The 26,197-nt window shown below is 52.5% G+C and overlaps 5 protein-coding genes across 5 annotated transcripts; 1 reads left to right on the plus strand and 4 right to left on the minus strand.

Moving 5' to 3' along the window:
- Positions 1 to 576: 576 nt before the first annotated feature.
- N7489_003970 (Aldo/keto reductase) lies at positions 577 to 1,682 on the minus strand (the record flags this gene model as incomplete). The annotated part of the gene is given in 3 exon segments (XM_056709722.1): positions 577 to 1,164; positions 1,184 to 1,446; positions 1,505 to 1,682. 3 exon segments carry the CDS (start codon positions 1,680 to 1,682, stop codon positions 577 to 579), a joined length of 1,029 nt encoding a protein of 342 aa, XP_056568143.1.
- A 545-nt stretch (positions 1,683 to 2,227) lies between these two features.
- N7489_003971 (putative plasma membrane ammonium transporter (Ato3)) lies at positions 2,228 to 3,305 on the minus strand (the record flags this gene model as incomplete). Its single annotated transcript, XM_056709723.1, has 5 exons — positions 2,228 to 2,392; positions 2,452 to 2,627; positions 2,689 to 2,808; positions 2,875 to 2,975; positions 3,034 to 3,305. The coding sequence occupies 5 exons, from the start codon at positions 3,303 to 3,305 to the stop codon at positions 2,228 to 2,230; spliced, it is 834 nt and encodes a 277-aa protein (XP_056568144.1).
- Positions 3,306 to 5,336: 2,031 nt separating this feature from the next.
- On the minus strand, positions 5,337 to 5,782 carry N7489_003972 (uncharacterized protein; the record flags this gene model as incomplete). Its single annotated transcript, XM_056709724.1, has 2 exons — positions 5,337 to 5,369; positions 5,420 to 5,782. 2 exons carry the CDS (start codon positions 5,780 to 5,782, stop codon positions 5,337 to 5,339), a joined length of 396 nt encoding a protein of 131 aa, XP_056568145.1.
- A 1,355-nt stretch (positions 5,783 to 7,137) lies between these two features.
- On the minus strand, positions 7,138 to 8,757 carry N7489_003973 (flavin monoamine oxidase family protein; the record flags this gene model as incomplete). The annotated part of the gene is made up of 1 exon (XM_056709725.1): positions 7,138 to 8,757. One exon carries the CDS (start codon positions 8,755 to 8,757, stop codon positions 7,138 to 7,140), a length of 1,620 nt encoding a protein of 539 aa, XP_056568146.1.
- A 2,070-nt stretch (positions 8,758 to 10,827) lies between these two features.
- N7489_003974 (nonribosomal peptide) lies at positions 10,828 to 25,817 on the plus strand (the record flags this gene model as incomplete). The annotated part of the gene is made up of 2 exons (XM_056709726.1): positions 10,828 to 18,115; positions 18,199 to 25,817. The coding sequence occupies 2 exons, from the start codon at positions 10,828 to 10,830 to the stop codon at positions 25,815 to 25,817; spliced, it is 14,907 nt and encodes a 4,968-aa protein (XP_056568147.1).
- Between the last annotated feature and the right edge of the window lie 380 nt (positions 25,818 to 26,197).

Here is a 26,197-nt window from a genome sequence, read left to right on the forward strand (position 1 = left end):
ATCCTAGAAATGGCCAGTGTTAGTAGGGATTAACTGGGGTTTTCAACAAACTCGAGCTAACCCAACTTCAATTCCCCCAGACAGATATGGGCTAAAGGGGTGGGTGTAGTCTGGGGTATGCCGAATTCCGTCTCACCTTGGCTCGTTTGCTGTGGAGTTTTGAAGTTGGTGTAGCTGAGCGCAGCCGTTCTTGGATGGCTGAGCAGAATTGACTCTTTTGCTATGGCAGAAGCTGATGTTGTATTGTTGAGATACGTGCATACATGCAATGTATGCAGGGTATGCGTTTGTCTCTGTGCAGACTGAGCATTTGCCTAGGTAGTTTGTCTCGTTTGTTATTTCAGAGGCTTCATATACCGCTTCTTTTCCATAGATGCATCATCACCTCTATTCTTCTTCCCAATCTATGTCTCTCTTATTTCGTAGCCTCAACATGTATGTTCATCTTACACCATGAATGGAGATCGTTACTGGGGTTAGACTTCCGCTGCGGGTATTCATTAATCACTATTTATTGGCTGCTTAAGAATGCCGCACGGAGACGTTGAACCATCCTGATTGCAGCGATATATTTGCTCAAAACATACGTCTCACAGTGCTGGGGTGCGTAGCTGGGGTATCTGAAAAAGCATAACCAGTCGTTCCTTGGAATTGAGTACCCACAACAGCGTCCGCTATCTCCCATAACGCTTTGTCCTCATCCGTCGACACGGAAACGCGCACACTCTCCAGATTCTCAACCAGCCGATTTGCCCTGCTTGTTCCAGGAATTGGAAATATGTCATCCCCCTGGGCAAGCAACCACGCCAATGCCAGTTGCGCAGATGAAAACCCCTTCAATGCAGCGATGCCCGCGATCTTCTCAACAACAGGCACGTCCTTGTCCAAATCCTCCTCCTTCAGCCAAGGCAGATGCACCCGTGAATCCCCCGGCTTCACATCCCCTCTGCTGCGGATTGTATTGGTGAGAAAGCCGTTGCCGGGAGGACTGTAGCATACAATAGTGACGCCCAGTTTACGGGCAGTCTCGAGAAGACGAGTCTGTGACGACTCGATGGTGCCACAGAAAAGACTGAATTCGACCTGGACGGCCGTGATGGGGTGGACTGCGTATGCGCGTCGGAGGGATTCAGCGCTGCATTCGCTCAAGCTGTTTGATTTTTCCTGCGTTCTTGAGTTCAACCATGGCTTCCATGGTCTTTTCGATCGGGGTGACCTTGTCCAGACGGTGGACGTAGTAAACGTTGACGTAGGGTAGATTGAGAGGGTGGAGTGAGGCTTCTATGGCTTCCCTGCAGTACTCGGGGGGGGCGACCTTGAATGGCGGGCTCTGGCCGGGTGTTAATATTATGCCGAACTTGATGGACAAGAAGATGTTTTCGCGCTTGTCGGGGTTGGCGGCGAACCATTTGCCCAAGACATCCTCGGACGCGCCATATTTGTCGGCTGTAGGGGAGCTCGTCAGCATTCTATTCGCTGTCGTTCTCTGTAGGAATCCACCTACCAGTGTCCCAGAACGTTTCTCCTCGGTTGTAGGCTTCATCCAGGAAAGCAAGATGATCAGCCTCCGACAGGGGCGCATTGTAAATTCCGCTCGCGCCTGTCGATCCCAAGCCCAGTCGAGGGACAAGAGGACCATTGCGGCCTAGCTGGCGCAACGGCAGTTTACTCAATGCTGCCATTTCGTTGGGTTCCAGTTAAAAGGTAATGGAGTATTGACGAATATAAATAAGACTCTGTTCTCGCAGTTAAGAAACTGCCAGATTGACTCTTAGATAGGCACCAAATCGTATATTCCACCGTCAACTCCGTCTGTCATAGAGCCCCGGCCCCCGAAACCTGTTAATCTCGTCGCTATCTACGCCACTAATAACATGTCGAGGAATGTCGCCTCCCACAAAACTCACATGCCTGGTAAGAGATAATGTATAAAGGAGCGACTTGTGATGGGATAAGTATCATAGTTAAAATTGTTGAAAGAGCCACTCTTTATCGTGGTATGTCTTGGCTCCGTGTAGCGAAGCAGATACGGTTTCGTCAAGAGATCGCTGATAGTCTAGGAAGCTGATAATTCAAATGCGTATAAAGAAACTGGCTGTCCTCCTAGGAGGTTTTAAAAGCTCCCAGAATCGCGAGTCAGCTTCCCAGGCGTATACAGTCTGTCTCTGGGAAACACGGGGTATCCAATGTTGTAAATATATACAATCCAGAAATCTGGAAGCTAGCACTAGCCCTCAACCTCACGTTTCCGAGCTTTCTGACTTTTCCCAAGGACGACTGTACTTAGGTCGCCCACTGGTAGCGTGATAGGGAAATCTACCGCATCGAGTATCTGCGCAATGAAAATATGCCAAATCGGAATACACAGTGCGAAGTTGAACGCACCAGCCGCCTGTTGGTACATAAATCAGTACGAATCCAGTCTGGAATAATAGGATAATTGGAACATACCTTTTGTAATTTCGCTGCCAGAACCAGGTTTCCCAGCGCCGTCTGGAAATATGTGCCTGCAAATAATCCAAACGTAATCACCAGCAGGAAGAGCGCGAGGAAGAGACAGATGTTGGTGCGGAGGGAGCAAATCATGTACACGAAAGTCAGGAGTGCGAGGGTGACATAGTAGAAGCCTGTAATGTATTGCATTAGGACTTGCACATATGCATAATCAGTGTAGTAGAAAGACCTCACCGACAGTGGCGCTATATTCGGCCGTCTCCATGCCTTCCAGTGTGTTACCATCAGGCGAGTACATTGTTCCAACGGCAAAGAACGGCATGAGCGATGTTCCCTGGACGAGCCAGAATGTGCCTGTAACCCGAGGTTCTAATTAGCAAGGCATGGATGCATTCATGGTCCATGACCAATTGCACGTACCATATGTAAAGAATAATGCACAGGAAAATGTATTCCCTAGGATCCATTCACCGACTGCTCCGAATATTTGTACCATTGCTCCGAAGAAGATATAGACCGGTCTAGCAGACGAAATTGTTAATATTGTTTGTGGCATCGCATCGGCGTTGTCTCTCTTACATGATAGCACCACCATTTCCTCCCGCTCCTCTCCAGCCCATAGTAAGCATTGCGGTAGGTGTGGCAGCTAACAAGAAACCCATCAATGAGATCGGCGTAGGATTGCCAAATGTGGAACGCAGCTTTCCTGCATTTGGTGTCTTGGGGCTGAGGTATAACTTTTCAAAGATATCTCGTGGTATAGGAAGCATAACACTTTCGGTGGTTTGATAGCGACGAAGCATCTCCGCAGTAGAGGTATCATGCTTGTCGCTGATGTTGTCGTCGGACATTTCGGGATTGAAGGGGCAGATACTATTTCTTTTAGAGGGAAACCTGGCAAATCAAGTCAGACGGCGGCTCAATGGTGCTGACTGTGAACTGGAAAATGGATTGGAAAAGAAAAGACATAAACCAGACCACGGTCAGTAGTCCCCTTTATGCTCTTTCATCCAGTCCATCATCCGGCTGTATATCTTGCCACCTTCTTGTTTGGACCAAACCTCCGCATTATGCCCCATGAGCCCCACGAGCCCCACAACCCCGGGGTTATTCCGTCGAAACCTTGGAAGCCAACAGGTCGGCACCCCCTGTCTCAGACCATAGCGCGAAGTCCGACCTGCGCGGTCTGCCTTGCTAAGGTCGCAATTGGGTAGTATGATTCGCTGATCAAACCAGGGTAAATTTTGAACGGCTTGGAACGACCACTTATCCTCTCCAGGTATCCGCATCGGCGTGGGGTAGACAGTGGAGTGAACATTATATGGCGGCTGGACCCGCTTCCCCGGGTTCGGTTGTGTTTCCCCGCAATGCTGTTAAAAGCCGAGGCAGTCAATCTGTAAGCCGGCTGCTTAGTTAGTGGTTGCATAGTTCCCTTGCGACAGTGGTGATTGAGGTATAAAAGGCTGCACTCACTGAGCATAGGCTCGCCAAGACCCGGCTATACTTTCTTGGCTGGCGGGTGGCGCCCATAGAAAGTGCTTGCGGTAAAGCTTGCTTCGGACAGGCCATCTTGGCAGCCTCGGCAGTTGGGCTGGCGGGCGGTTCCCCGGGGTTCCCGCCCCGGGGATACTCCGGGGGCATTCCCCCGAAGCCAGCCAACTTTTGGCTAGATGATATTCCGACATATGGATTGTGTGGATCTGGACAAAACCTGGCATTTCAGTGGAGCCTCCAGGAGGGTGATCTGTGAGGTCAGGAACAAGGATTATCGTAGTCAACCGAACAATCAATCTCAACAAGTGGGTTGGGGATTGTACAATATCGTATACCGCCATTGTCACCGCCATTGCTGTAATCGCCAGATCCCATTAGACAAGCCCAAAAGACTCATTCAGGAAGTGCAAGGAGATTATTGGACATAAGACCGTGTTACAAGGTGTAGATCCTCCTCCTCCTTGGAAGAAGAATGGTTTACGATGCAAGAAATAGATCTAGACAGCTGCACCTCATACACACTAAGAGCCAAATCTAAAGGCGGTAGGGCACTTGATGTAAACAATCTAGAGTCTCCTCCAAAAGCGCGAAGAAGCTGGCGTCGGTGCGCGTAACAAGACATGTACAAGGGCGCCGGGGGCGTCAAGTAGCACAGGGTAAAATATGATAGCACACATCTTCTCCAAGCGCCCGGTCAAGCCGAACAGTTGATGAAAAGGTGAAAAGTGTTTGTGTCCAAAATTGCGTACCGACGATTTCCGACTACGACGTCCAGGTGCAGGCATTTGCCAGAAAACTACCACCAGACCTGAGAAGAGAAGAGAAGAGAAGAAAGGAAAGACGTCCGGGGTGACTGGCCCGTTTAATACCTAAGCATCGGAGCTCGGAGCTCGATTCTTCCGCATCTGGGTACGAAAATCGAAAATCCCGTGATTCAGTCGTTTGCACTGTGTGGTGAGATATTGAGACACTGAGTGCAGGATACCACGTGGATGTGACCAGCGATCCAATCAGCGGCTGTTAAACCCTACTTTGTGGCACGCAGCCCTGCAGCCCTACAGGTAATCGTGGCAACCTTGGAAGTTCATGAACATCTACTCTATGTTGTTGGGCCCAATAATTATGAAGAAAGCTTGAATTCGAGTAAGCTGACTGCCATGTAGATCCGATCTTGGCCGGGAAGGGTTTCGATTAGAAACCCAAATGCTTCACATGGGCAGCCCCATCGAGTCTACCGAGCTAGTTCTCCTCTTCTCATTCTCTATACCTGAAAGCTACCCAGGTACAATTCACTCTCTAATTTACCGTTCAGGAAGACAAATGACGGGGACGTTCGGGAGCTTCACTTAAAATATCGACCACAAGATTTATTATTCACAAGATTAACATTAAATGGACACCATAGTGACTTTTTCTGGCAGCTATGCTTAAAACTTCCAGTTAGTTAATACACCGAAGGCCCGAGACTTACCAGATCCCGCGACCTTCTACGAAAAATATAAGTCCGATTGATAACCAATTCTCCCGATTTGACCTTCCCATAGAAGTAATCCAACATGGCTTCAGCCACTTCATGGACTGCGTCCTCGTCGGGCAGTTCGCCAGCGACGCGGATTGATAAACAATGGGAGTACCTGTGGTGCATGGGTAATTCGTCGACTGTAACCTGTCGGTTCACAACGCGGTACATCATAAGACGGATCAAGTCTAGATTGTTGATCCTGGCCTCTTCGGGGTAAAAGTACACTGTGGCCCACACAACGTGTTGTCCTGATGGGCCGTCGGCTATGGGAAGGTCGGTAATGCGTGTCCTGAACGCGGTGCGTGTAGACATATTGATCTTTTTGTTGGGGTATTGAATATAGGGATGAGCTTGGAGATTGGAGGTACTGAGAGTTTTGTTTTCTCTTCTCTGGGGCAAGGAGGGCGATAGGGTTGGGTATTCTCCCCCGAATGGTGGTAGTATCTATAGGAGGTGACGATGTTTAAATACCCAACACTGAGACAGAAGGACATGTCCTATTATAGTAGGCTTGGGCCGTTGATAGAAACAAAGGATATTTTGTGAAGAACCGCTTTGTCGAGTCTCATGTACTAATTATGGAATGTACTCGGCAAATCATTCGAATCCTTCTTTCTTACGCCTTAAAATAACAGGGCGTGAGCCTTTGGCATGAGATCTCTTTGTTATCGGGTTAGCCATGGAATATACCAAAACAAGAGACAAAGCGATCTTCCATTTCTCATCATTCTATTACATTCTTTGTCCGTCTACCATATCAACAAAAGAAATCCACTCAAGTCAATGAAGACCCCAACCCAGCACCTAAAACGCATCCGACCTTAAATGAAGTAATCGAAATAGTCTCTCCCGATCAATCTCAATATTTCCCGCCGCACATCCAGCCTGATAGAAAAGGGCCAACTCCAACGCATCCCTAAGAAAAGCATCAAAATACAAATCCCGAAACCGCGCAAATGCCCAATAATCCCCACGGGCGGGTAACGAGAGACATCCCATGACTCTGTGGTGCATGGGCTCGGGGGTAACCGATACACTGACATGTGTTTTCTTAGAGATTCTGGCGTGAATGGTCTCTGCCACAAGATCCATGAACTCCGCGTCTGTTTTGTTGCGGTTTTCTGGGATCGCGACGAATACGTTTACCCATACTATAGGTCCGCGGATGTGGCATCTTTCGTCGGTGTAGATCCCGTTGTGGGTGAACATACCTTCTTGTACCGTATTTGGCCTTGATTTGTACTGGGTCGCCATTTTGTAGAAGGAAAGCTCTTTTCCTAAGAGATCACTTCTTACTTAGGTACGGATCTCAGAATAGGCAATGCCACCCTGGTGGCATGGGAATTTATGAGGTATGCTCGTAATATTATATAGTTGAGGTGCTCTCAGGTCTTTGTTTGGATTGAAGGTCTATATTTCTTTGATACAATGGCTTTCTCGCATCAATTGAAGGTGAGCTAGAAAGCGTCTCTATTGGATGGCTAAGACAAAGACCTTTCGGGTTTTCTGATTGCTAGATAGCCGTGTAATGTATGTTGCTCATACATATTCTATCTTCATTCTTATCTTTTCGCTTGTCATCTAATATCATGCACCGCAAATCCCTAAGAAGTGGCTGCTCTGAGTGAAACACTCTATATACAATCTCACAAAGGCGCCGGGCCACCTCACAGCTTAATCCACCTCCCCATCCAAGTCTCAACAATCTCTTTAGCCTCATCAACCAAACCAAGATCAAGCAACAACTGCGTCGTCCCCCGCACAGCGGAATCCAACGCGGAAAATATCCAAGCATGAGTATAACTAGTATGCTCCCCAATAAAGATCGTCTTAAACTCCGTTTGATAATAAGCAGGCAAATACAGTTCCTGCTGCCCAACAAGCGGACTAGCCCAAGCACCCGCCTGATGCTGATCAACCTCCCAGCACTGGCGATCATAGACACCGGTAAACTGCTCAGCGGCAATTTCACCATGGACCTCGACCATCGTGCGTTGAATGAGTGCAACATGTTCTTCCTCGCTCAGCGCAGCGGCCGACCGAGCCGGTGTCCCCGAGATATACGATGCCAGAATCACGCCCGGTCCGGTCGCATTCATGTTGAAGGAGGGGTAGCAGACACTCCCAACGCCGGGGACATCGACTGACCCGCATCCGCCGAAAATGGGCTCTTCCATGTGTTCCCAGAACCGGGTCTTGTAGAGCAGCGACATCTTGCACGAGGGGCTGTAGTTCATGGTTGAGATTGCCCGGCTCAGGAGCGACGAGTACCGCGGTAGATCCCACAGTCTGACTTTACTGAATGGTGCAGCGATGACTGCGTAGTCGTATTCCTTTGTTTCTGGCACCATCTGGAACGGATCATCGCGCCATGCGACGGCGACCTTGCCCGTTGTCTCGTTGTAGATTACTCCTTCGACTGTGCGGTTGAGGGTTGTCTTCTCTGCGACGTGTGGGTAGAATGCGCGGGGGAGGGATTCCAGACCCTTGTCGATGGTGCGCCATTTTGTGGCTGCGAAGTAGACGTCGTCGTAGAGTCCGCCCCAGATTGGGGAGTTGTCTGAGCTGGCGACGTAGTCGGTTATGTTGGCGTCGTAGCCCATTGCGTATTTCAAGTACCCGGCCTCGGACCAGTGGAACATGCCGTCTTCTACGGCTTGGTTGTGGGCTCGGTACATGTTGGTTGCGATCTTGCGGATTGTCTCCCGGTTGTTGATTGTTGTGTAGTTCTCGAATGCGGATTCTGCTTCTGCGACAGCTGTTTCGTTGGATGACGCTGCCTTGTAGATTAGTGATGAGTTGGCGGCTACTTGGGCGGCACTGGGAATTCGACCGTTGGAGAGGCGGTTGCCGCCTGAGGCTGCGGGCGCATTGGGGCTATTCTGTATAAAGGGGATGAAGTTGACCTGGAGGCCGGGTCTATGTTTGTTCATCTTGTTGAGAACGTCTGCGAGTTGGAAGACCATACGATGATCTTGGATTTCGAGAGTCTCGTTTGTGTCGGCATAGGTGATGCTGACTGGGAATCGCATTGGTCCCATCTCCTGATATTGGTATTGGTCTAGAGTGGTGTTGTTGAGGTATTTGGTACGAATATGACCACCAACTCTCCCAGACGATTCGTATACGTGCCAATCATGAATACCAACGGACTCGAGCAGCAGACTCGTCATCAAGCCGGACATCCCACCGCCTAGAATAACAGAGGTACTTTTTGCTTTGGAAACAAAGGCTTGGTTGTTTTTCTTCGACTTCATGTAAGCCACTCGGTCAAACCACGGCCCCATGGCCCCATGGCATCGGCCACGTTGGCGGTGCTCTCGCGCTTCTTGACAGGTGACGAGACCGTGATGGGAGAAGAGCGTCCCACAAGCGTTGATCCGGAGAAAGCATGCAGACAATGTGAACGGGGTGACTCAGATGATGTGGTCCAAACGAATCGCTCTGGTTACGCTTTGCGTTTCACGAAGGTGCCCCCGACCTCATGGTTAACTCTGCATCTGGGAATGGAATGCGCTCTTTTTCTTCAAAGTCTTCTCAGGTAATACGGCATACCCTCGCTTGCGAGGTGACGTATTTAGAAAGAAAAAAAAAAAAAGAAAAAAAAAAAAAAAGAAAACAAGAAAAAATATTATAGCGGCCGGCTAGTCATCGCTAATGCCATGATGCCACGACAGTTTCATGCATGTTACGGCCTTCGGTCCCGAAAGAGAGAGAGCGGGAAAAATCGGTCAAGGTGGAGTGAATACGATCGTTTTTGTTAGATATCAGATAGAGTAACCCTATATCGATAGATGTAGTGTTTAGTGTGTGTCGGGATTTGTAAACTTGGTAATATTGTACATTTTCTGGAACCTCGTGCATCTTTAGACACTGCAGGATCGACGTCGGGTGCTTGAGGTGAGAAGGTTCGGCCCTAATTGGGTATCCGTTCCAATCATTCCTCAGAGAATGTATGTAAATCAGCTGGCATTCTTAAGCGCACATACCAAAGGATTGCACACATTGAACTCGCCATGAAAGGCTGTGTGAGGGCGTGTGTCCAGGCAAACACACTGCCAGACTAAAAGGCTGTATTGATATGAGTCCTTCGGCTTGCCCTGATCACAATGATGAAACCTCGTCGCATTGTAGGACCGGTGTCTAGGTAAGTCCGTTCCTAACTGAATCATAAGATCACTATCATCAGACCCGATAGTCTGATCTGCCTCGATCGTCCTTATGAACCTACCCCCTATGCTATGTCACCAATCGGGGCACTTATAACGAGGTTCTACTGTATCCATCGAGCGTTGTGGGGCTGTGACCAGGAGATCCTTTAAAATACTTGGATAGACACCAACGATGATCTGCGATTATTTGCGGTCTATCTTGTTGATCAAATGGGGGGGTTCCAAGTTGGTTGTAGCCGATTATGATATACGCGATTCTGAAGGTTTGTCCACGTTAAGAGGGTATGATTCATTACTCACTCAACATATCGTCCAAGGTTCGGGGGCTAATTTTGCGGCGTGTTTTACACAGCCCTACGAGCGGCGGCGAATAACCATGCCACTGATTCAATGGTACCTTAAAATCGTATAGGGCTGTCTTTCCGCTCGCGCGTGGATAGATCACATTCGAGAGACAAGAATCCCCATTACAGAACATCCGCCAAGGGGATCCCAACACCGATTACTAACGGAGTGCTTGTAATGCATGTCGAGAAAGAATAGTACATGTCTGTTAACGAATGGCTAGGCGCAGATATTTCATTCAGCCTCTCTATTCGTAAGTGTTTTGCAGGGGAAACAATAACTAGCAGCCGCCTAGAGCGATCACCCATGTTAGAGTGCATAGCGAGGTTGCGCAAGGAAGGGGCTCACAGTATTGCCAATCTCACGTTCCGATTGCGTCGCCCCGACATAGGAGAAATCCAAAGATATACGGTGTTTGACGTGTCCTTAGAGCTTCAGAGTGAAGTGGTGCAGATGATGAGATGAATGCAATGCTCACCGTACTTGATCGACATCGTCACTGAACAGGCTCCTTACTACAACTGTTGTAGTCTGAAAGCTGCGGTGAGGTAAAGGCGAGGGAAGGATTTACACCTGTGTGGTGCATAGATCTACGTGAAGCGTTTGAGCATTCCTATGTAGCCATCAGTCAGCCATGTACGTCTGCACACCTGGGCAGTATTAGATATGCAGCAAACACCATAGCCACCCCAATGGCCGATGATAGATTGTTTCGCCTTCTTCTTTCGTCCTTCTTCTTTGGCTTCCTTTCTCATTGCTATTTTCTTCCTAAAATTATTGCCGCGGATACTAGAGGCTGTCGTTGAACCTAAACCCCTCAAGCTTTTTATGAAATCCGCCATGAGCAACGCCAGGACAAGGACTGGGCATCGAGGACTCCGTCCTGTCGTCCAAGAGCCAAACCAGGCTGTGATCACGCCTTGTGGAATTCAGCCAGAAGGAACATCGGCGGATATGGACACTGTCCCTGTCGAGTTTCACCCCAAGGTGCAGCAGTGGATTTGCTCGCATCCGTCAATGTCTATCACTGAGAAGCTTCAAGCAATCTGGTCTCTTTTTCTGTTGTCGTACAACGGGGGTGAGTGTATCCAGTTTCAGACAATTGTGGATGCTGCAGAGCCTGCTTGGCTCGCTGCCAAAATCGACGAAAGCTCAGAACTAGAGAGTATCGTCGCTGGTGTCCAGGTTCAAGCAGCGTCGGCTGTTCCGCTCAGTGCGCAGGTATTGGGCTCCTACAGGAACACTATCCTGATAATAACGAGCGCCGGAGGAAACGATACGGCCCATAGCACATCAACTCCAACAAGTGCAGACCTTGTCTTCCATGTTTCAACACTTGCAGTCCGTATGAAACCCTCTTTGACCTTTCGTTGTGACATTCTATCGAGACTAGAAGCAGCCAACATGGCCTGCCAGCTCTCACACATTGCTGCCGCTGTTATCCTTTACCCGTGGATGAAAGTCAAGGATATTGGCGTCAGCAAAGCTCATCTTGAGCAGATCAAGACATGGAACGCCCGTCCTCTTCCCGTATGCAACCACACCATCCCTGATGCTTTTGCTGCCCAGGTCGCCCGTGGGCCAGAGAGGACGGCAGTGGTTGCGGTGGACCAATCCTTGGGCTATCATGATCTCGACCTGATGTCGAATCGATTGGCACAGCAGCTGCTCAGTCGTGCTGTTGAGCCCGAGACTTGGGTCTTACTCTGTTTCCCGAAGTCTGCCTGGGCTATTATCGCAATGCTAGGCGCGCTCAAGGCCGGAAGAGCTTGTGCCATGATAGACCCTTCGTATCCTGCCCAACGGGTCGCGGCCATTGCACAACAAACAGGCTCGTCTCTCGCGTTAGTTGCACCCATCTATGCAGACAAGCTTCGCTCCCATGGCCTGGATGTGATGGAAGTTTGCTCCAACAGTGTTAATGTGGCCAGCGAACAGGAGCCTCACCCGAAGCCCCTAGTCACACCATCCCAGGCTGCGTTTGCGATTTTCACATCTGGCAGTACGGGACGACCCAAAGGTGTCGTGTTGGAACATGGGACCATGTGTCTTAGTGCCGAGACGCTCGGAGACGTCTTCCATGTCGGCCCATCAACCCGCATCCTGCAGTTTGCCGCATTTACCTTCGACATCAGCCTGGAGGATATATTCACCGGTCTTTTACGCGGGGCTACTATCTACATGCCTGACGAAGATGAGCGGCTCAATTTCCTCAGCGGGTATATTACCCGTAACCGCGTCAACTGGGCGAATCTCACTCCTACAGTCGCCCGACAACTCCAGCCCACAGCCCTACCTACTATCAAGAACCTGGTCCTAGCTGGGGAGCCGGTCACCGACCGGGATGTGAAACCGTGGGTGGCCGCCGGTGTCGAGCTGCACAATGGCTATGGACCCACCGAGGCCACCCTCTGCGTTGCAAACCACCAGCTCGGTCGTCAGGGAAGGGCATGTAACGTGGGCCGTGGTCTTCATACAATAGCGTTTATCGTGCATCGCCAACACCCGGAACGTCCGGTGCCACTGGGCGCCGTTGGAGAACTGCTTTTGGCTGGTCCACTGCTGGCGCGCGGCTATCTGGGCGACCCTCAAAGAACGGCAAGCAGTTTCGTTTGCGTCGAGGACTGGCAGCAATATACGTGCCCGATGGAAGATATACAGCGGGTTTATCGGACTGGTGATTTAGCACGATATTGTGCAGATGGCTCACTCGAGATTTTAGGCCGTGCGGACACTCAGGTTAAGGTTGGCGGCCAGCGTATCGAGTTGGAGGAGATTGAACATCACATTATGAACATCCAAAACATTGCCAACGTCACCGTGTTGGTCCCCACTGAGGGCCCCTTGAAAGGGCGGCTCACAGTAGTGGTCTCGCGGGCCGAGGCTGACGGGCAGGTTGGAACCTTAACGAGCATGCGGTTTTTACGGATGACGCCCGAGCAGACCCGTGGATGGCAGACCGCAATATCTGAATCACTTCCGCAGTATATGGTTCCTTCCACCTGGCTTCAACTTGAGCACATGCCGCTGAGTCTCTCTGGGAAGGTCGACCGGGTCACCGTTCGAACGGCCGTGAACGAGCTCACAGGTGACTTGCTTGCCGGGCTCTTGGGTACAGCCCCCAGCCCCGTCCGCCTGGTCCAAACGACAGAAGAACGACGGTTGTTGGATATATGCAGCCAGGTTCTTAATGTCCCGCCGGATGGTCTAGCACTTTCCCAATCATTTGTTGCACAGGGCGGGGATTCGATCAATGCCATGCAGGTCGCAGCATTGTACCATACGCAAGGCCGATCACTAAAGATTCAGTATATCCTAGCTAACCGCCCCCTGTCATACCTGGCCACGATCGTGCAAGAACAAGATCAAAGTCCCTTGTACGCCGTCCCGGAACAGGTGGGGGTAGCCTTTCCACTCGCTCCCGTACAGCGGCTGTTCTTTGATGTGGTGGACAGATCGACTTCCACCGTGTACAACCAGTACAATCAGAGTATGCTTTTACGGCTGGCTCGACCAATCTCCCAGAAGGATCTGGCCCGGGCATTGGACAACATTGTCCGCACGCATTCGATGCTGCGTGCCCGCTTCTGCCGTGATGCCGCGGGTGACTGGACGCAATTCATATCGCCAGATGCTTTAAATTCATTTCGATTTACCTGTCACTCGTGCGACAGCCATCAGAAACGAGAACAATGCATGCGAACTGCACGAGCCTCGCTGGATATCGAAAACGGTCCAATATTGCGGGCAGAGCTGTTCGAAGGCGACCAGAACCCGCATCTCTTTCTAGTCGCCCACCATATTCTGGTAGACTTAGTCTCCTGGCGAGTCGTCATCAACGACCTGGAGAGCCTGTTGGTGGGGGCAGTGGACTCGCTCCCAAAGTCGCTTTCTTTCCAAGTCTGGAACGACCAGCAGGCACTCTTTGCACGGGAGGCTCTGCACCCAGACCGGATGACCGCCTCTGCACTCTGCCCCTCATCGGACTACAGCTTCTGGAGCATGAAGCGAGAGCGGAACACATACGGAGGGGTGAAACGGAAGAGTATAAAGCTGGATGCGACAGCGACAAATAATCTGCTCACGGGTTGCCACCACACCCTGCAGACCGAGCCGATCGACGTATTGCTAGCTGCTTTGGTCCTGTCCTTCCGGGAGCATTTTCCAGAACGTACTCTGCCGATATTCAATGAAGGTCATGGGCGGGAACCATGGCGAGATGATCTGGATATATCTCGGACGGTGGGGTGGTTCACGACCATGGCACCAATCTACCTGGATCCCCCGCCATCTGGGGCGATGGAGGCCGTCATTCGGGTCAAGGATATACGCCGCCAGATGGGTGGTAATGGGTGGGAGTACTTTACGTCGCGGGCATTCAATCCAGAGGGCGAGAAACAGTTCCATGGGCATTTCCCTGTAGAGGTGCTCTTCAACTATGAAGGGAGATATCAGTCGCTGTACCGGAAATCATCGCTGTTTCAGCTAGACCGACAGACCGCAGGTGAAGCCCTGGAGGACAGTCATTCCGACCTGGCCCGCTTTTCCCTATTCGAAATTGCGACGGCGGTCCTCGGTGATGAGCTCGTAGTGGCCTTTGACTGGCACCGGGACATGGCCCATCAAAGCCGAATCGAGAAAGTGGCAGATCAGTTCGTCCAGACTCTCAAAGCTGTGGTATCTCGCCTTCAAGAAGAACCCCGCCAGTGGACAGTGTCGGATCTGCCTCTAATGCACTTGCATAATCGCGGCGTATTGGCCCTGACGAAAAATGTCCTTGACAAGGCCTGTGTGTCCACCCTGGATGATGTGGATGAGGTATACCCTTGCACGCCAATACAGGAGGCCTTAGTCCTGAGCCAGGCGGCACGACCCGAGGTATACAAGGTGGACATGCTTTGGCAGGTGAAAGACCAGGAGCTTCCCAGCAGGCCAGTCGATCTGGACCGTCTGCAGCGCAGTTGTCATCAAGTCGTCCATCGGCACCCTATGCTCCGGACTGTCTTGGTCGAGTCGGTCCGTGAGGATGGCGTGTTTGATCAGGTTGTCCTGCGACATAACCACGTTGACTGTTGGCGCCAAAGTATACGGGAAGACAATCTGCCCCAGTGGCTATCTCAGTATAGAGAGGACCCTGACTGGCTTCAATCACCTCCAGTCCGATTTACTTTGCTCACAACAGACCAAGGCAATACTTACGTCAGATTGGAGATCAATCACGTCCTCTTTGACGGCATGTCGACCTTGCCTCTATTGCATGACTTGGCCCTGGCATACGGCAACCTTTTGCCTGTAGGCCTAGGACCATCATTTTGTACCTTCGTACGTTTCTTACAGGACGGCTCGCCCAGCCGCGATGAGTGTTTGCGGTATTGGTCCAAGTATCTGGAGACTGCTTGTCCTTGTCACTTTCCGTTGCTACTGGATCAAGAATCTCGAGATCACAAGCTTGGTTCTACTAGTATCCCGCTGACAACCAAATTACGCGAGTTACGGGCATTATCGTCACGGGAGAACCTCACTGTCGCCACAATATTCCGGCTCATGTGGGCCATGGTTCTAAGTAGCTATACTGGTAGCTCCCGGGTGTCCTTTGGGTGTCTGTTCGCTGGACGCGATGCCCCTATAAAGGACATCGACAAGGCAATCGGCCCATTTATCACCATGTTACCGTGTTATATCACCCTGCTCAAAACAACCTCGCTGCAAGAGGCAATGCGGCGGATGCATGGGGAGCTCCTAGACAGCCTGCCATACCGGAGCTGCTCGATAGCGGACGTACAAGACTCCCTCGGTATGGGACACGGGTCGCTTTTCAACACCGCTATTTCGTTTCAAGACCTCCTTACCGACGGTGGGCAACAAGGCTGGCCTCTCCAATTCAGAGAAGTGGAAAGGAAGGACCCAACAGAGTATGACCTTACGTTAATCGTGGAGACCGGAGAGGACGAGGTGAATCTTTCCCTTTCATACTGGACATCAACAATTTCTCATGCCCATGCCGTCAACATCGCTTCTACCGTCGACCATCTGCTGCACCAGATAGTCGCCACCCCCGATCGAACAATTGGAGACATTGACTTCTTGAGTTCTCGGGACGCCAACACCATCTGGAGCTGGAACAGAGAGGCTCCTATTGCAGGCCACGATCTCGTTCACGAGATAGTTCAGACACAAATGCGGCTGCATCCGAAGGCACCTGCCATCTACAGCTGGGATGCACAGCTCACGTACGAGCAGTTAGATGAGCGGTCTGGGTGTCTCGCGAGGTTCCTTGTGCAGCAGGGGATCGTCCCGGGCGACCTTGTGCCGCTTTGCTTTGAAAAGAGTGCCTGGGCCATTGTATCCATGGTTGGAGTGCTGCGGGCAGGTGGTGCATTCACCATGTTGGATCCAAGCTTCCCGGAAGAGCGTCTAAGAGATATCGTGCGAGCGGTGGATGCCCCGATGATTCTCTCGTCTGCTTTCACGCACAGCCGCTGCAAATCCCTCCACACCCGCATATTCTCTATTACTCAGGAATTTTTCAATTTGCGCATGGATGAATATGCGAGTCCCCCACGCGTCTGTGTCTCCCCAGACCACCCCATGTGCGTGGTCTTTACCTCAGGGACGACTGGAAAGCCCAAGGGCTCTGTGATCTCCCATCGGGCCTTCACAAGCCAGGCACAAGAGCATCGGGCCTCCATGCAACTGACACCCGAGTCTCGTGTCCTGCAATTCTCCTCCTATACTTTTGATGTCAGTATTGGCGACGTCTTTAGGAGCCTTGAGACGGGATCATGCGTGTGCAGCCCCGCGGAGGAGCAGCGGAACATGGAGATCGTCAATTTTATCAAGTCAGCCGATGTTAATTATGCGTGCTTAACCCCGTCTTTTGCCTCCCTCTTGGATCCACGCAGCGTGCCATCTCTTCGTGTGCTCGCTTTGGCCGGAGAGTATGTGCCTGGGACGCTCATTAAGATATGGAGCGGCCATGTACGGATCCTCAATCTGTACGGCCCGAGTGAAGCCACAGTCACTTGCATTGGCCATCCTGACCTCACCTCACAGACTCTTGCTGGTACCATCGGCCGCAGCTTCCGTGGAGCTTCCTGGGTAGTTGACCCCAATGACCACGAGCGTTTGCTACCAATAGGGGCAGTAGGAGAGCTGTTGATTGAAGGGCCAATTCTCGCAGACAGATATCTTAAGGATCCTGAGAAGACACGAGCGGCCTTTATTCCTAGTCCCGCATGGCTCCGAGAATCTGCAAGTTTCTCCCGGGACACCAGGCTCTATAAAACCGGGGATCTTGTCCGGTACTGCAGTGATGGCAACATAGTCTTCATTGGCCGCAAGGACCGCCAGGTGAAAATAAATGGGCAGCGGGTCGAACTGGAGGAAATCGAAATTCACATCCGCGAGGTGCTCTTATCCATCGATCCCAGGATGACAGCAGCTGCTGAAGTGCTCCACCGTCAGTCAACGGATTCTCCGGATATCCTCACGGCTTTCGTCGTGATTGCGACGGGTAGTGATGGGGAAGAGAATGACGTCCTCGTAAAGGATCACCCCCTCATAGAGTCTTTCCGGAAGCATACTGCTCGAATATCCGAAGTACTTTGCCAGCGACTACCTCGTCATATGCGCCCTGGACTGTATCTCCCCGTGAACAGCCTGCCATTAACTGCGTCCGGAAAGCTTGATCGTATAGCACTTCAGGGAATTATGGCTGGCTTGCAACACGATGAGCTAATGACTTATACGTCAGGTGTGGGGGAGAAACAAGGCCCTTCGACGCCGAATGAGCGTATGCTGTGTGATCTGTGGCGCCGGATCCTACGGGATGAATTTCCAGACATCAACGATCATTTCTTCCATGCCGGCGGTAACTCTATTACGGCAATTCGATTGAGCGCAGAGGTGCAGCGCGCGGGTTTCCGGCTTTCAGTGGCTCAGATATTTGAAAGTCCAGTCCTGCGGGAAATGGCAGCGGTGCTGGACTCTGGAGTTATGAGCAACTCAAGCCCAGTGGATGTTGAGCCTCGTCAGCTACTATGTCACTGGAAGGGGACAGACGAAGCGCTTGAAGAGGCCATCAGCAGTACTGGCCTACGGACAAATGAGATTGAGGATTGCTTCCCCAGTACTCCAATGCAGGAGGCTTTCATGGCTTCTTCAATAGACCTAGGAAACTCAAAACCTTACCTACTGAATGTTCATTTCAAGCTCCCGGAGAGCTTGGACTGCAACCGCTTCCGGGAAGCGTGGGAGTCGGTAACTACAGCACTGCCAATCTTGCGGAGTCGCCTCATACAAACGTCCCAGGGGGTCTGATCGTCATTGGGACATCCCCTATCCCTACGGAGCGATCCAAGCTGTCCCCAGCAGAGTTCACCGCAAGGCTCGATCAGCAGCCTTTCAAGTACGGCCAGCCTCTTGTTCGATTGGCACTGCTGGCGCCGAATGGCGATTTTGATCGAGCACCGTGGTTTGCTTTCTGTGCACACCACGTTGTATACGATGCCTGGTCCTTGGGGTTGATCTACAAATGGGTTCAAGCGACCTATCAGGGTCAGTGCGTTCCCCCAAGTGTGCCATATCAGGCCTTTATCGAAGAACTTCATCGTATTCCGCACGCAGCCAGTGACGAATACTGGCGAAAAAGGCTCATCCAGCAACACACTGCGCACTTTCCGGTCCCGCCAGCGGGCCATCAACCGGTTGCATCCTCCTGTACCACCTGCTGTGTCGAGAACGTCGGTATACCCAAAGGGTACACCCTCAACACCATGGTATTGGCTGCCTGGGCAATAGTCTGCGCGCAATATACTTTGTCCGAAGAGGTCACCTTTGGTGTTGTATCCTCCGGACGTAACTTTCCAATGCCAGGTATCGAGACTGTCGTCGGACCCACCGTGTCCACGACACCACAGCAATGGACGGTTGAACCATCTCAGTCACTCTTGGCTTTCCTTAGTACGGTTCAAGATGATATGGCCAAATCCACAAATCACCAGCATGTTGGCCTGGGTCGTATCGGAGCCGTCAGTGCACCCGCGCGTCAGGCCTGTGACTTCGCCAGCTTGGTCGTCGTCCAAGGTGAAGATGCCGAACCGCATCCTTTTTCAGCCCTGGATGTCATGTCGGCCCCGGTACAATCGGATGACTCCCTGCCATATGGAGTCGTTCTCGAATGCCGGATCAATGGTCAGAACCTGTCAATCGACATCCGGTTTGACACACAGTGCCTCCGAGAGGGTCAGGTCCGGCATATCAGCTACCAGCTCCAGCACGTCCTGCGTCTGATTGGCTCAGCCTCGCCCACCACTACCCTACTCGACCTGCAGAGCATTAACCCAGAGGATTTTGACGTCCAGATGCAACTCTGTAACACAGAAATGCCCCCTGGGCACGACAGGTGTATCCACCATTTGATCGAGGAACAGGCCGCCCAGTGGCCGCATGCCACGGCTCTTTCCTCCTCTTTGAGGCAAATTACATATCAGGAGCTTAATGACCTTGCAAACAACCTCGCCATTCAACTGCAGCGTACTGGGCACGTTGGCCCGAATAGCTTTGTGGGGCTATGTTTTCGCAAATCTCTTACCGCAATTGTTTGTATGCTGGCCATCTGGAAGGCTGGAGGAGCCTTCTTTGCGATGGATCCCGACCATCCGCAAGAGCGTCTCAATATGATGGTTCGTCAGTCCCAGTGCGGGTTGGTTCTCACATCGGGATCTTTGCATTCCCGATTTGCAGCTTCTTCCTGCATTGTCCAGGGCATCGAGTGGGAAAGCCTTGACTCTGGGTCCATCAAATCGACACTGCGGTCCTCTGGCGCGCGAGATGCAGCCTACATGATGTTCACATCCGGCAGTACGGGAACCCCGAAGGGGGTAGTGGTCGAGCATGGTTCGTTATGCTCTACGATGGGGACCCACGGCAAATGTTTTGAGCTCGGGCGCGCTGAGCGGAGCTTGCAGTTTAGTGCCTACACCTTTGACGCCCTATTTCTCGATACCTTCGCGATGCTGGTTTGCGGGGCCTGTGTCTGTGTGCCGACGGACGACGAGCGCTTCAACGGTCTGACCGAGTTCATTCAGTCGCAGCGAGTGACGACGACATTTCTCACACCGCAGGTGTTCCGTCTCCTGGACCCAAATGAAGTCCCTACCTTCCAGAAAGTGATGGTGGGCGGCGAGCCGAGTCAGCCGGCCGACATTGATCGGTGGACGGCGGTGCCTGGAAAGCGGCTATTCAACGCCTACGGGCCTACAGAGTGTACGGTGGTCTGCGTCGCCGGTGAATTGCGCTCCGGGGCGCAAGCCAGGCATCTGGGTTGGCCTATCGGTTGCCGTGCCTGGGTGGTGAACAAACACCGGACATCCCTGGTTCCCTTGGGATGCCCGGGGGAATTGTGCGTGCAAGGCCCCAATGTGGCTAGAGGGTACTTTGAAGACGAGGCTAAGACTCGGGGCGTGTTTATCAACTCTCCACAGTGGCTTCCAGAGGGCCAGTGCCAGCGCGTGTATCTGACGGGCGATATCGTCTGTATGCACGAGGACGGATCGTTGTCCTTCGTCGGGCGTAAAGATGCACAGGTTAAACTCCATGGTCAGCGAATTGAGATTGGAGAAATAGAAAGCATCCTCTATTCGTCTGCGGCAGAGTTAGGAACCATTCGCGGTGGTGCGGTTACCTTGTATGACGGCCGTCAGGGGCGTCGCCAGGCATCGGCACTGGTAGCAGTTATCGTGCCGGACAATCCTACACCGGAACCAATGGTGTACTGGCAGGACCAGTCAGTGTCTGACCATACACAGGCCGAGCTGGCCTTGGTCGCCTCCCGGCTGATGCGCTACCTGCGGGACCGATTGCCTTCGATTATGGTCCCGCCAGTGATCGTCTCTATCCCAGCCCTTCCATTGAGCAGCAGCGGGAAGCTCAATCGTCGAGCCCTCCGGAATTACCTCCAACAGGTTGACCAGAAGCATGGTCTGTGGCGATCTGGTGCAGTGGAGGATCCATCGCACTCGTGGACGCCCAGAGAAAACGCTCTGAAAGGATTGTGGGTCACTGTGCTAGGGTGCGATGACAGTATGATCACGCCCAACTCAAGCTTTGTCGAACTGGGGGGTAACTCAATTTTGGCTATCCGCCTTGCGGTATGTGCGAGGTCGGTCTCGTACCAGCTATCGGTTCGAGACATCCTTGCCCACCCACGCCTGAAGGATATGGCGGCCACCATGATTACGGGGAATAATCAGAGGCGACAGGACGGGCCAGATCCATACGGGCTGATCAGGCCCGATCAAAAAAAGGAGATACTCACGGTTGCCGGCAAGCTTCTCTCCGACGCACAGTCCACAGAAATTGAAGACATTTATCCCTGCACCCCCATGCAGGAGGCTCTGATGGTCTCTACTTCACGTCATGGGATGGCTTATATCGGGGTGCATCGATTTGCTATGGCACCGACAACGGATGCGAATAAGTTACACAATGCATGGGATGCCGTGTTTCGACAATTTTCCATTCTCCGGACTCGGATCGTCCAAACATCAGCACATGGGAGCCTCCAAATCGTCCTATCCCCGCAACGGCCAGAGATTCCTTCGTATGACTATATCCAGGACTACATGGACCATATAAACGCCCATATTGGACCTGGCCAGCCACTCATTTACCTTGGATTCCATGAGAATGGTAGCCGCCGTGAGCTTCTTGTAGCAGCGCACCACGCTATTTACGACGGATGGTCGCTTCCGTTGCTGTTGCAGTCAGTCTCAGACCACTATCAGGGCCGGTGCCCGAAGAGTTTCTCGACTCCATACAATCACTTCGTCGGTGCTCTCCTTCGCCAGGATGCGGCGGCTGCGGTGGATTTCTGGACGCGCAAATTGGAAGGCTTTGAAAGCAGCCATTTCCCCTTCAAGCCCAGCCAGGACTATCAGCCGCGGCCGACGGCGGCGCTGCGGCGTTGCACCCAGATCGAGTCCGCCCACTCCAACTCCCTGATGATGTCGCCGACAACAATCATACAAGCCGCGTGGGCACTTGTGCTAGCAAACTATTCAGGCACCACTGATGTTGTGTTTGGAGCTGTTCTCTCTGGTCGGAACATGGCTGATATATCCGGCATCGATGACGTCGTTGGCCCGACGATTGCGACCATCCCGGTGCGAGTCCGCATTGATCACAATGCCCAGGTAGCCGCTTGGGTGCGCCAGGTAGAGGAAGACGCTCAGACAGTACAATCAGTCGCGCACGTGGGGTTATCGGCAATTTCACGCATCGGTCCTGAGGGACAGAAGGCGTGTGCTTTCAACAATATCCTTGTTGTCCAGCCCTCATCCTCAACTACCGACGCAGCTCTCCAGGAAGTGGGTTTAACCCCCCTACCCACAGAAGTAGAAGCTTTCCATCAATATGGACTCATGGTAGAGGTGACCATTCCATCGCAACCGGTGGCGCCGTTCGAGCTCAGTCTCAGCTATGATCCAGTCATCCTGCCTCCCGAACAGGCGTGCGAATTGGTGGATGGATTGGTATCAACTGTCTCCGCGTTAGTCCAGACAAATCCAAGCTCCCTACTGAGAGATCTGTGTCCCATTCATCTGGAAGAAAAGGCAGCGATCCAAAACGCAACCGCCTGGTGCAACAGTGCTCTCTGCGCGGAGCGGGTCGTCGATAGTATTGAGGAACAGAGCATCCTGCAGGCATCTGAGCCCGCCCTCTGCGCCTCTGATGGTGTCTGGTCCTATGGGGAACTCAACCAGCGAGCCTCGAGGTTGTCTCGAAGGCTGAGAGATGCCATGGTTCGGGTCGATCAAGCTCAATCGGCTCATGTCCCCATCTTATTCGAGAAGTCCCGCGACGCAATCGTTGCCATGCTCGCTATATGGAAACTGGGGGCGAGTTTTGTCCCATTAGATCCAAGCATGCCCCAGGAACGGCTAGGATATATCCTCGGTAAAACAAAAGCACAGCTCGTGCTTACATCGCCGAGGCATGCGGACAAGGCATCCCGGCTCGGAGTGACTTCACTCGTGGTGGATTCTAAAAGTCACACTCTACCGTCCGTCCTATGCGCCCAGGGGCCACTCTGCCGCTCTGCTGTGGCTGGCGATACCGCGTATGTCCTATTTACCTCGGGCAGCACAGGAGCGCCCAAGGGAGTGATGGTGGACCATCGGGCGCTGCTGGCTTCCCTCAGGGCACAAAGTCAAACCTTTGAACTCAGCGCATCCACGCGCATGCTGCAGTTCTGTTCCTTTACATTTGATGTGTGCCTTTTGGAGATCTTTGCCACCATGCTGAGTGGCGGTTGTGTTTGTATTCCGTCGGAGGATGAACGGATGAACGACCTGGCGGGATTCATTCGCCAGCACGACGTCAACACGATGGCCTGCTCGCCGTCGACGGCCCGACTGCTTGCCCCGCCTGGCATTCCCAGTATGGAGACCGTCATTCTCGCTGGTGAACCCATGGTACAGAGCGATATTGATCAGTGGTCTTCCATCAGGCGACTTTACAATGCCTACGGGCCCACCGAGGCAACCATTATCTGCGCGGCCCAACGTGTGGGGCGCGGCACAAAGCCCAACCAGATCGGACACGCTGTCGGCGCCCAGCTCTGGGTTCTGCACCCTAGCGGGTATGGGCCGATGACACCCGTCGGAGGGGTCGGCGAGCTCTATATCGATGGTCCCACTGTGGCTAACGGGTATCTCGACGATGCCCGAAGTGCTGACGTCTTCATTCAAAGTCCCTCTTGGATGCCCGGGCGTCGGTGGTACAGAACCGGGGATCTCGTCCGCCGCTGCCTTGACGGATCGTTGATATATGTCGGCCGGAAAGACCACCAAGTCAAAATCAGGGGTCTGAGGATCGAGCTCGAAGAAATTGAAGACCATCTGCGCCACCATCTGCCGGACTCCATCCACGGGGTGGCGGTAGTTGCTGCCTGTCCTGAGGATTCCAAGGGCTCTGAAAAGCTTATCGCCTTTCTGGAGGTTGGGGAACGTGGCCTTGCCATCCAAGAACAGGCCAGCATTGGCTCCCCGGATATGATGAGCTTCATGAGACGCGTGACCAAGGAGCTCGAGATCCAGGCGAAGAAGTTCCTGCCGCAGTATATGCTGCCGGACGGCTATGTTCCTGTGTCTGTGTTGCCCATGATGACCTCTGGCAAACTTAACCGCCAAGCCTTGAAGACAAAAGTAGAACAACTCTCCCTGAAGGCCATATCCTCATTTAGGTCAGAGGATGAACAGGAAATGGGGATGCCCGAGTCGCCAGGGGAGGTACTCTTGGCTCATCACTGGACGTATACACTCAAAATGGCCAAGTCCAAGGCCGTGGGCCTCCAGGACGACTTCTTCTTTCATGGGGGCGATTCTTTGGCCGCCATGCGGCTCGTTGGTGCGATTCGGGAGGACGGCTTCACCTTGACCGTAGCCGATATCTTCGCCAATCCCGTTTTGGCCGACATGGCCAAGCGATTGAAGCCCATACATCTCAATTCCGCGAGCGAGCCTCATCCATTCGAATTGGTACAAGACAAAGGAGGTCCAACACAGCTCCGGCAAATGATTTCTGCGCAGACCCAGACTGATCCCGATCAAGTCCTCGACGTTTACCCTTGCACGGACCTGCAGACCGCGATGATGGAGGACTCGTTAAGATATCCTGGGGCGCAGAAGGTCACCTTCAACTTTGCTCTCCCTCCGGATGCCGATCTTACTCGGCTTCATGGTGCTGTCAGCCAAACGATAGAAAAACACCCTGTTCTTCGCACTCGCCTCTGTACTATCGAAGACGGCATCTTCCAGGCCGTGCTCTCCACGAGTCCCACGTGGCAGTGGGCGTCTACATTGGACAATGCCCTGCAGATGGCTCATCACAGCCCCATGTCCCTTGGCGGAACGTTAAATCAACTCATTCTCGTGGGCCGAGGGGAGTACTTGGTGTGGACGCTTCACCATGCGCTGTACGATGCCTGGTCCCTGAAACTCATCGTCGAGGAGGTTCAGCGCCGATATGCAGGTGCAGAGCCCTCCGGGAATGGCTTGTCCAGGGCATCGTTCAGCCACTTCGTGCGCTACACCCGCTCCGACACTCTAATCTCCGCCTATCGATTCTGGGCCGCGTACTTGGAGAATTCTGCTCGCGTACAACTATTTAACTACAGCCGAATTGAGTGCCCCATACTAGATGGCAAAATATATCACACAGCGCCCCTTCCTGCCCGACTGGCGATCCCCGGTAAGACTCTGGCCTCCGTCATTCTGGGCGCATGGGCAGTCGTTGTGAACCGCCTCACTGACTCGAATGACGTAACTCTGGGCTATCATCTCAACGGCCGGACTGTGCCCCTCCGGGGTGTCGAGGCATGCGTGGGCCCGACAGCCAATATCGTGCCAGTACGGGTAGCTCCGACCTGTGCGGATACCTACGGAAAAGGGATTCTGCGGATTGCTCAGCTGGTGCAGCGCCAATTAGTGAATATCCTGCCGTACGCGGCGACGGGCCTGGAACACATCCGAGCCACGAGTGCGGACGCCCGCGCCGCCTGTAACTTCCCGCTGTATGTCGTCGTTCATCCAGAAGGTAGTCTTGATTTTACCCCCGGTTCGGATAACGTACTCTCTCTGCAAGCAGCGAGCCTAGCCCGCAGCGGGGGAGGGCCATTGTCGGTTGAGTGCGAGCTGACCAAGGAGTCCGTCCGCGTCATGGTACGTTGGGACACCCGTGCGGCCAGTGAGCAGGACATTCATGGTATGGTTGGTATTTTTGATGGTGTCCTACGTGAGGCTGACCACGTCGTCACTCGGGCGAGCTGAATGGAAAACTCCGAAACCTGAAGGTTGATGGCCTGCATTTATCCAGTTTGCCGAGCAACATGGAGAGTCCTGTGTCTGAGATTATTCCAAATCCCATAGGCTTTAAGTTCATAATGTTCTTATCTCTCCTCGCTGGTGGCACTATAGAAGTAGACTTTCTTGCTGAAGTTAAGACAGGACGGATAAACTGCCTTAGTGGGATGTAACAAGTGGACGTTATCTATTCTCCGACCAATTTCAGGGATCCCAGCGGTAAATTCAAGTAATGCTGTCTACACCTTTCGAGGTCATCATATGTTTTAGGGTAGTGACCCGTCCCTGTTACTAGTTCAGGCTGCAATTCCAGTAAACCAAGCAAGGTCTATCGTCCACGGTGACCA

Source organism: Penicillium chrysogenum, assembly GCF_028827035.1.
Source record: "Penicillium chrysogenum strain IBT 35668 chromosome Unknown utg000002l_segment0_segment0, whole genome shotgun sequence".
Taxonomy (NCBI): Eukaryota; Fungi; Ascomycota; class Eurotiomycetes; order Eurotiales; family Aspergillaceae; genus Penicillium; species Penicillium chrysogenum.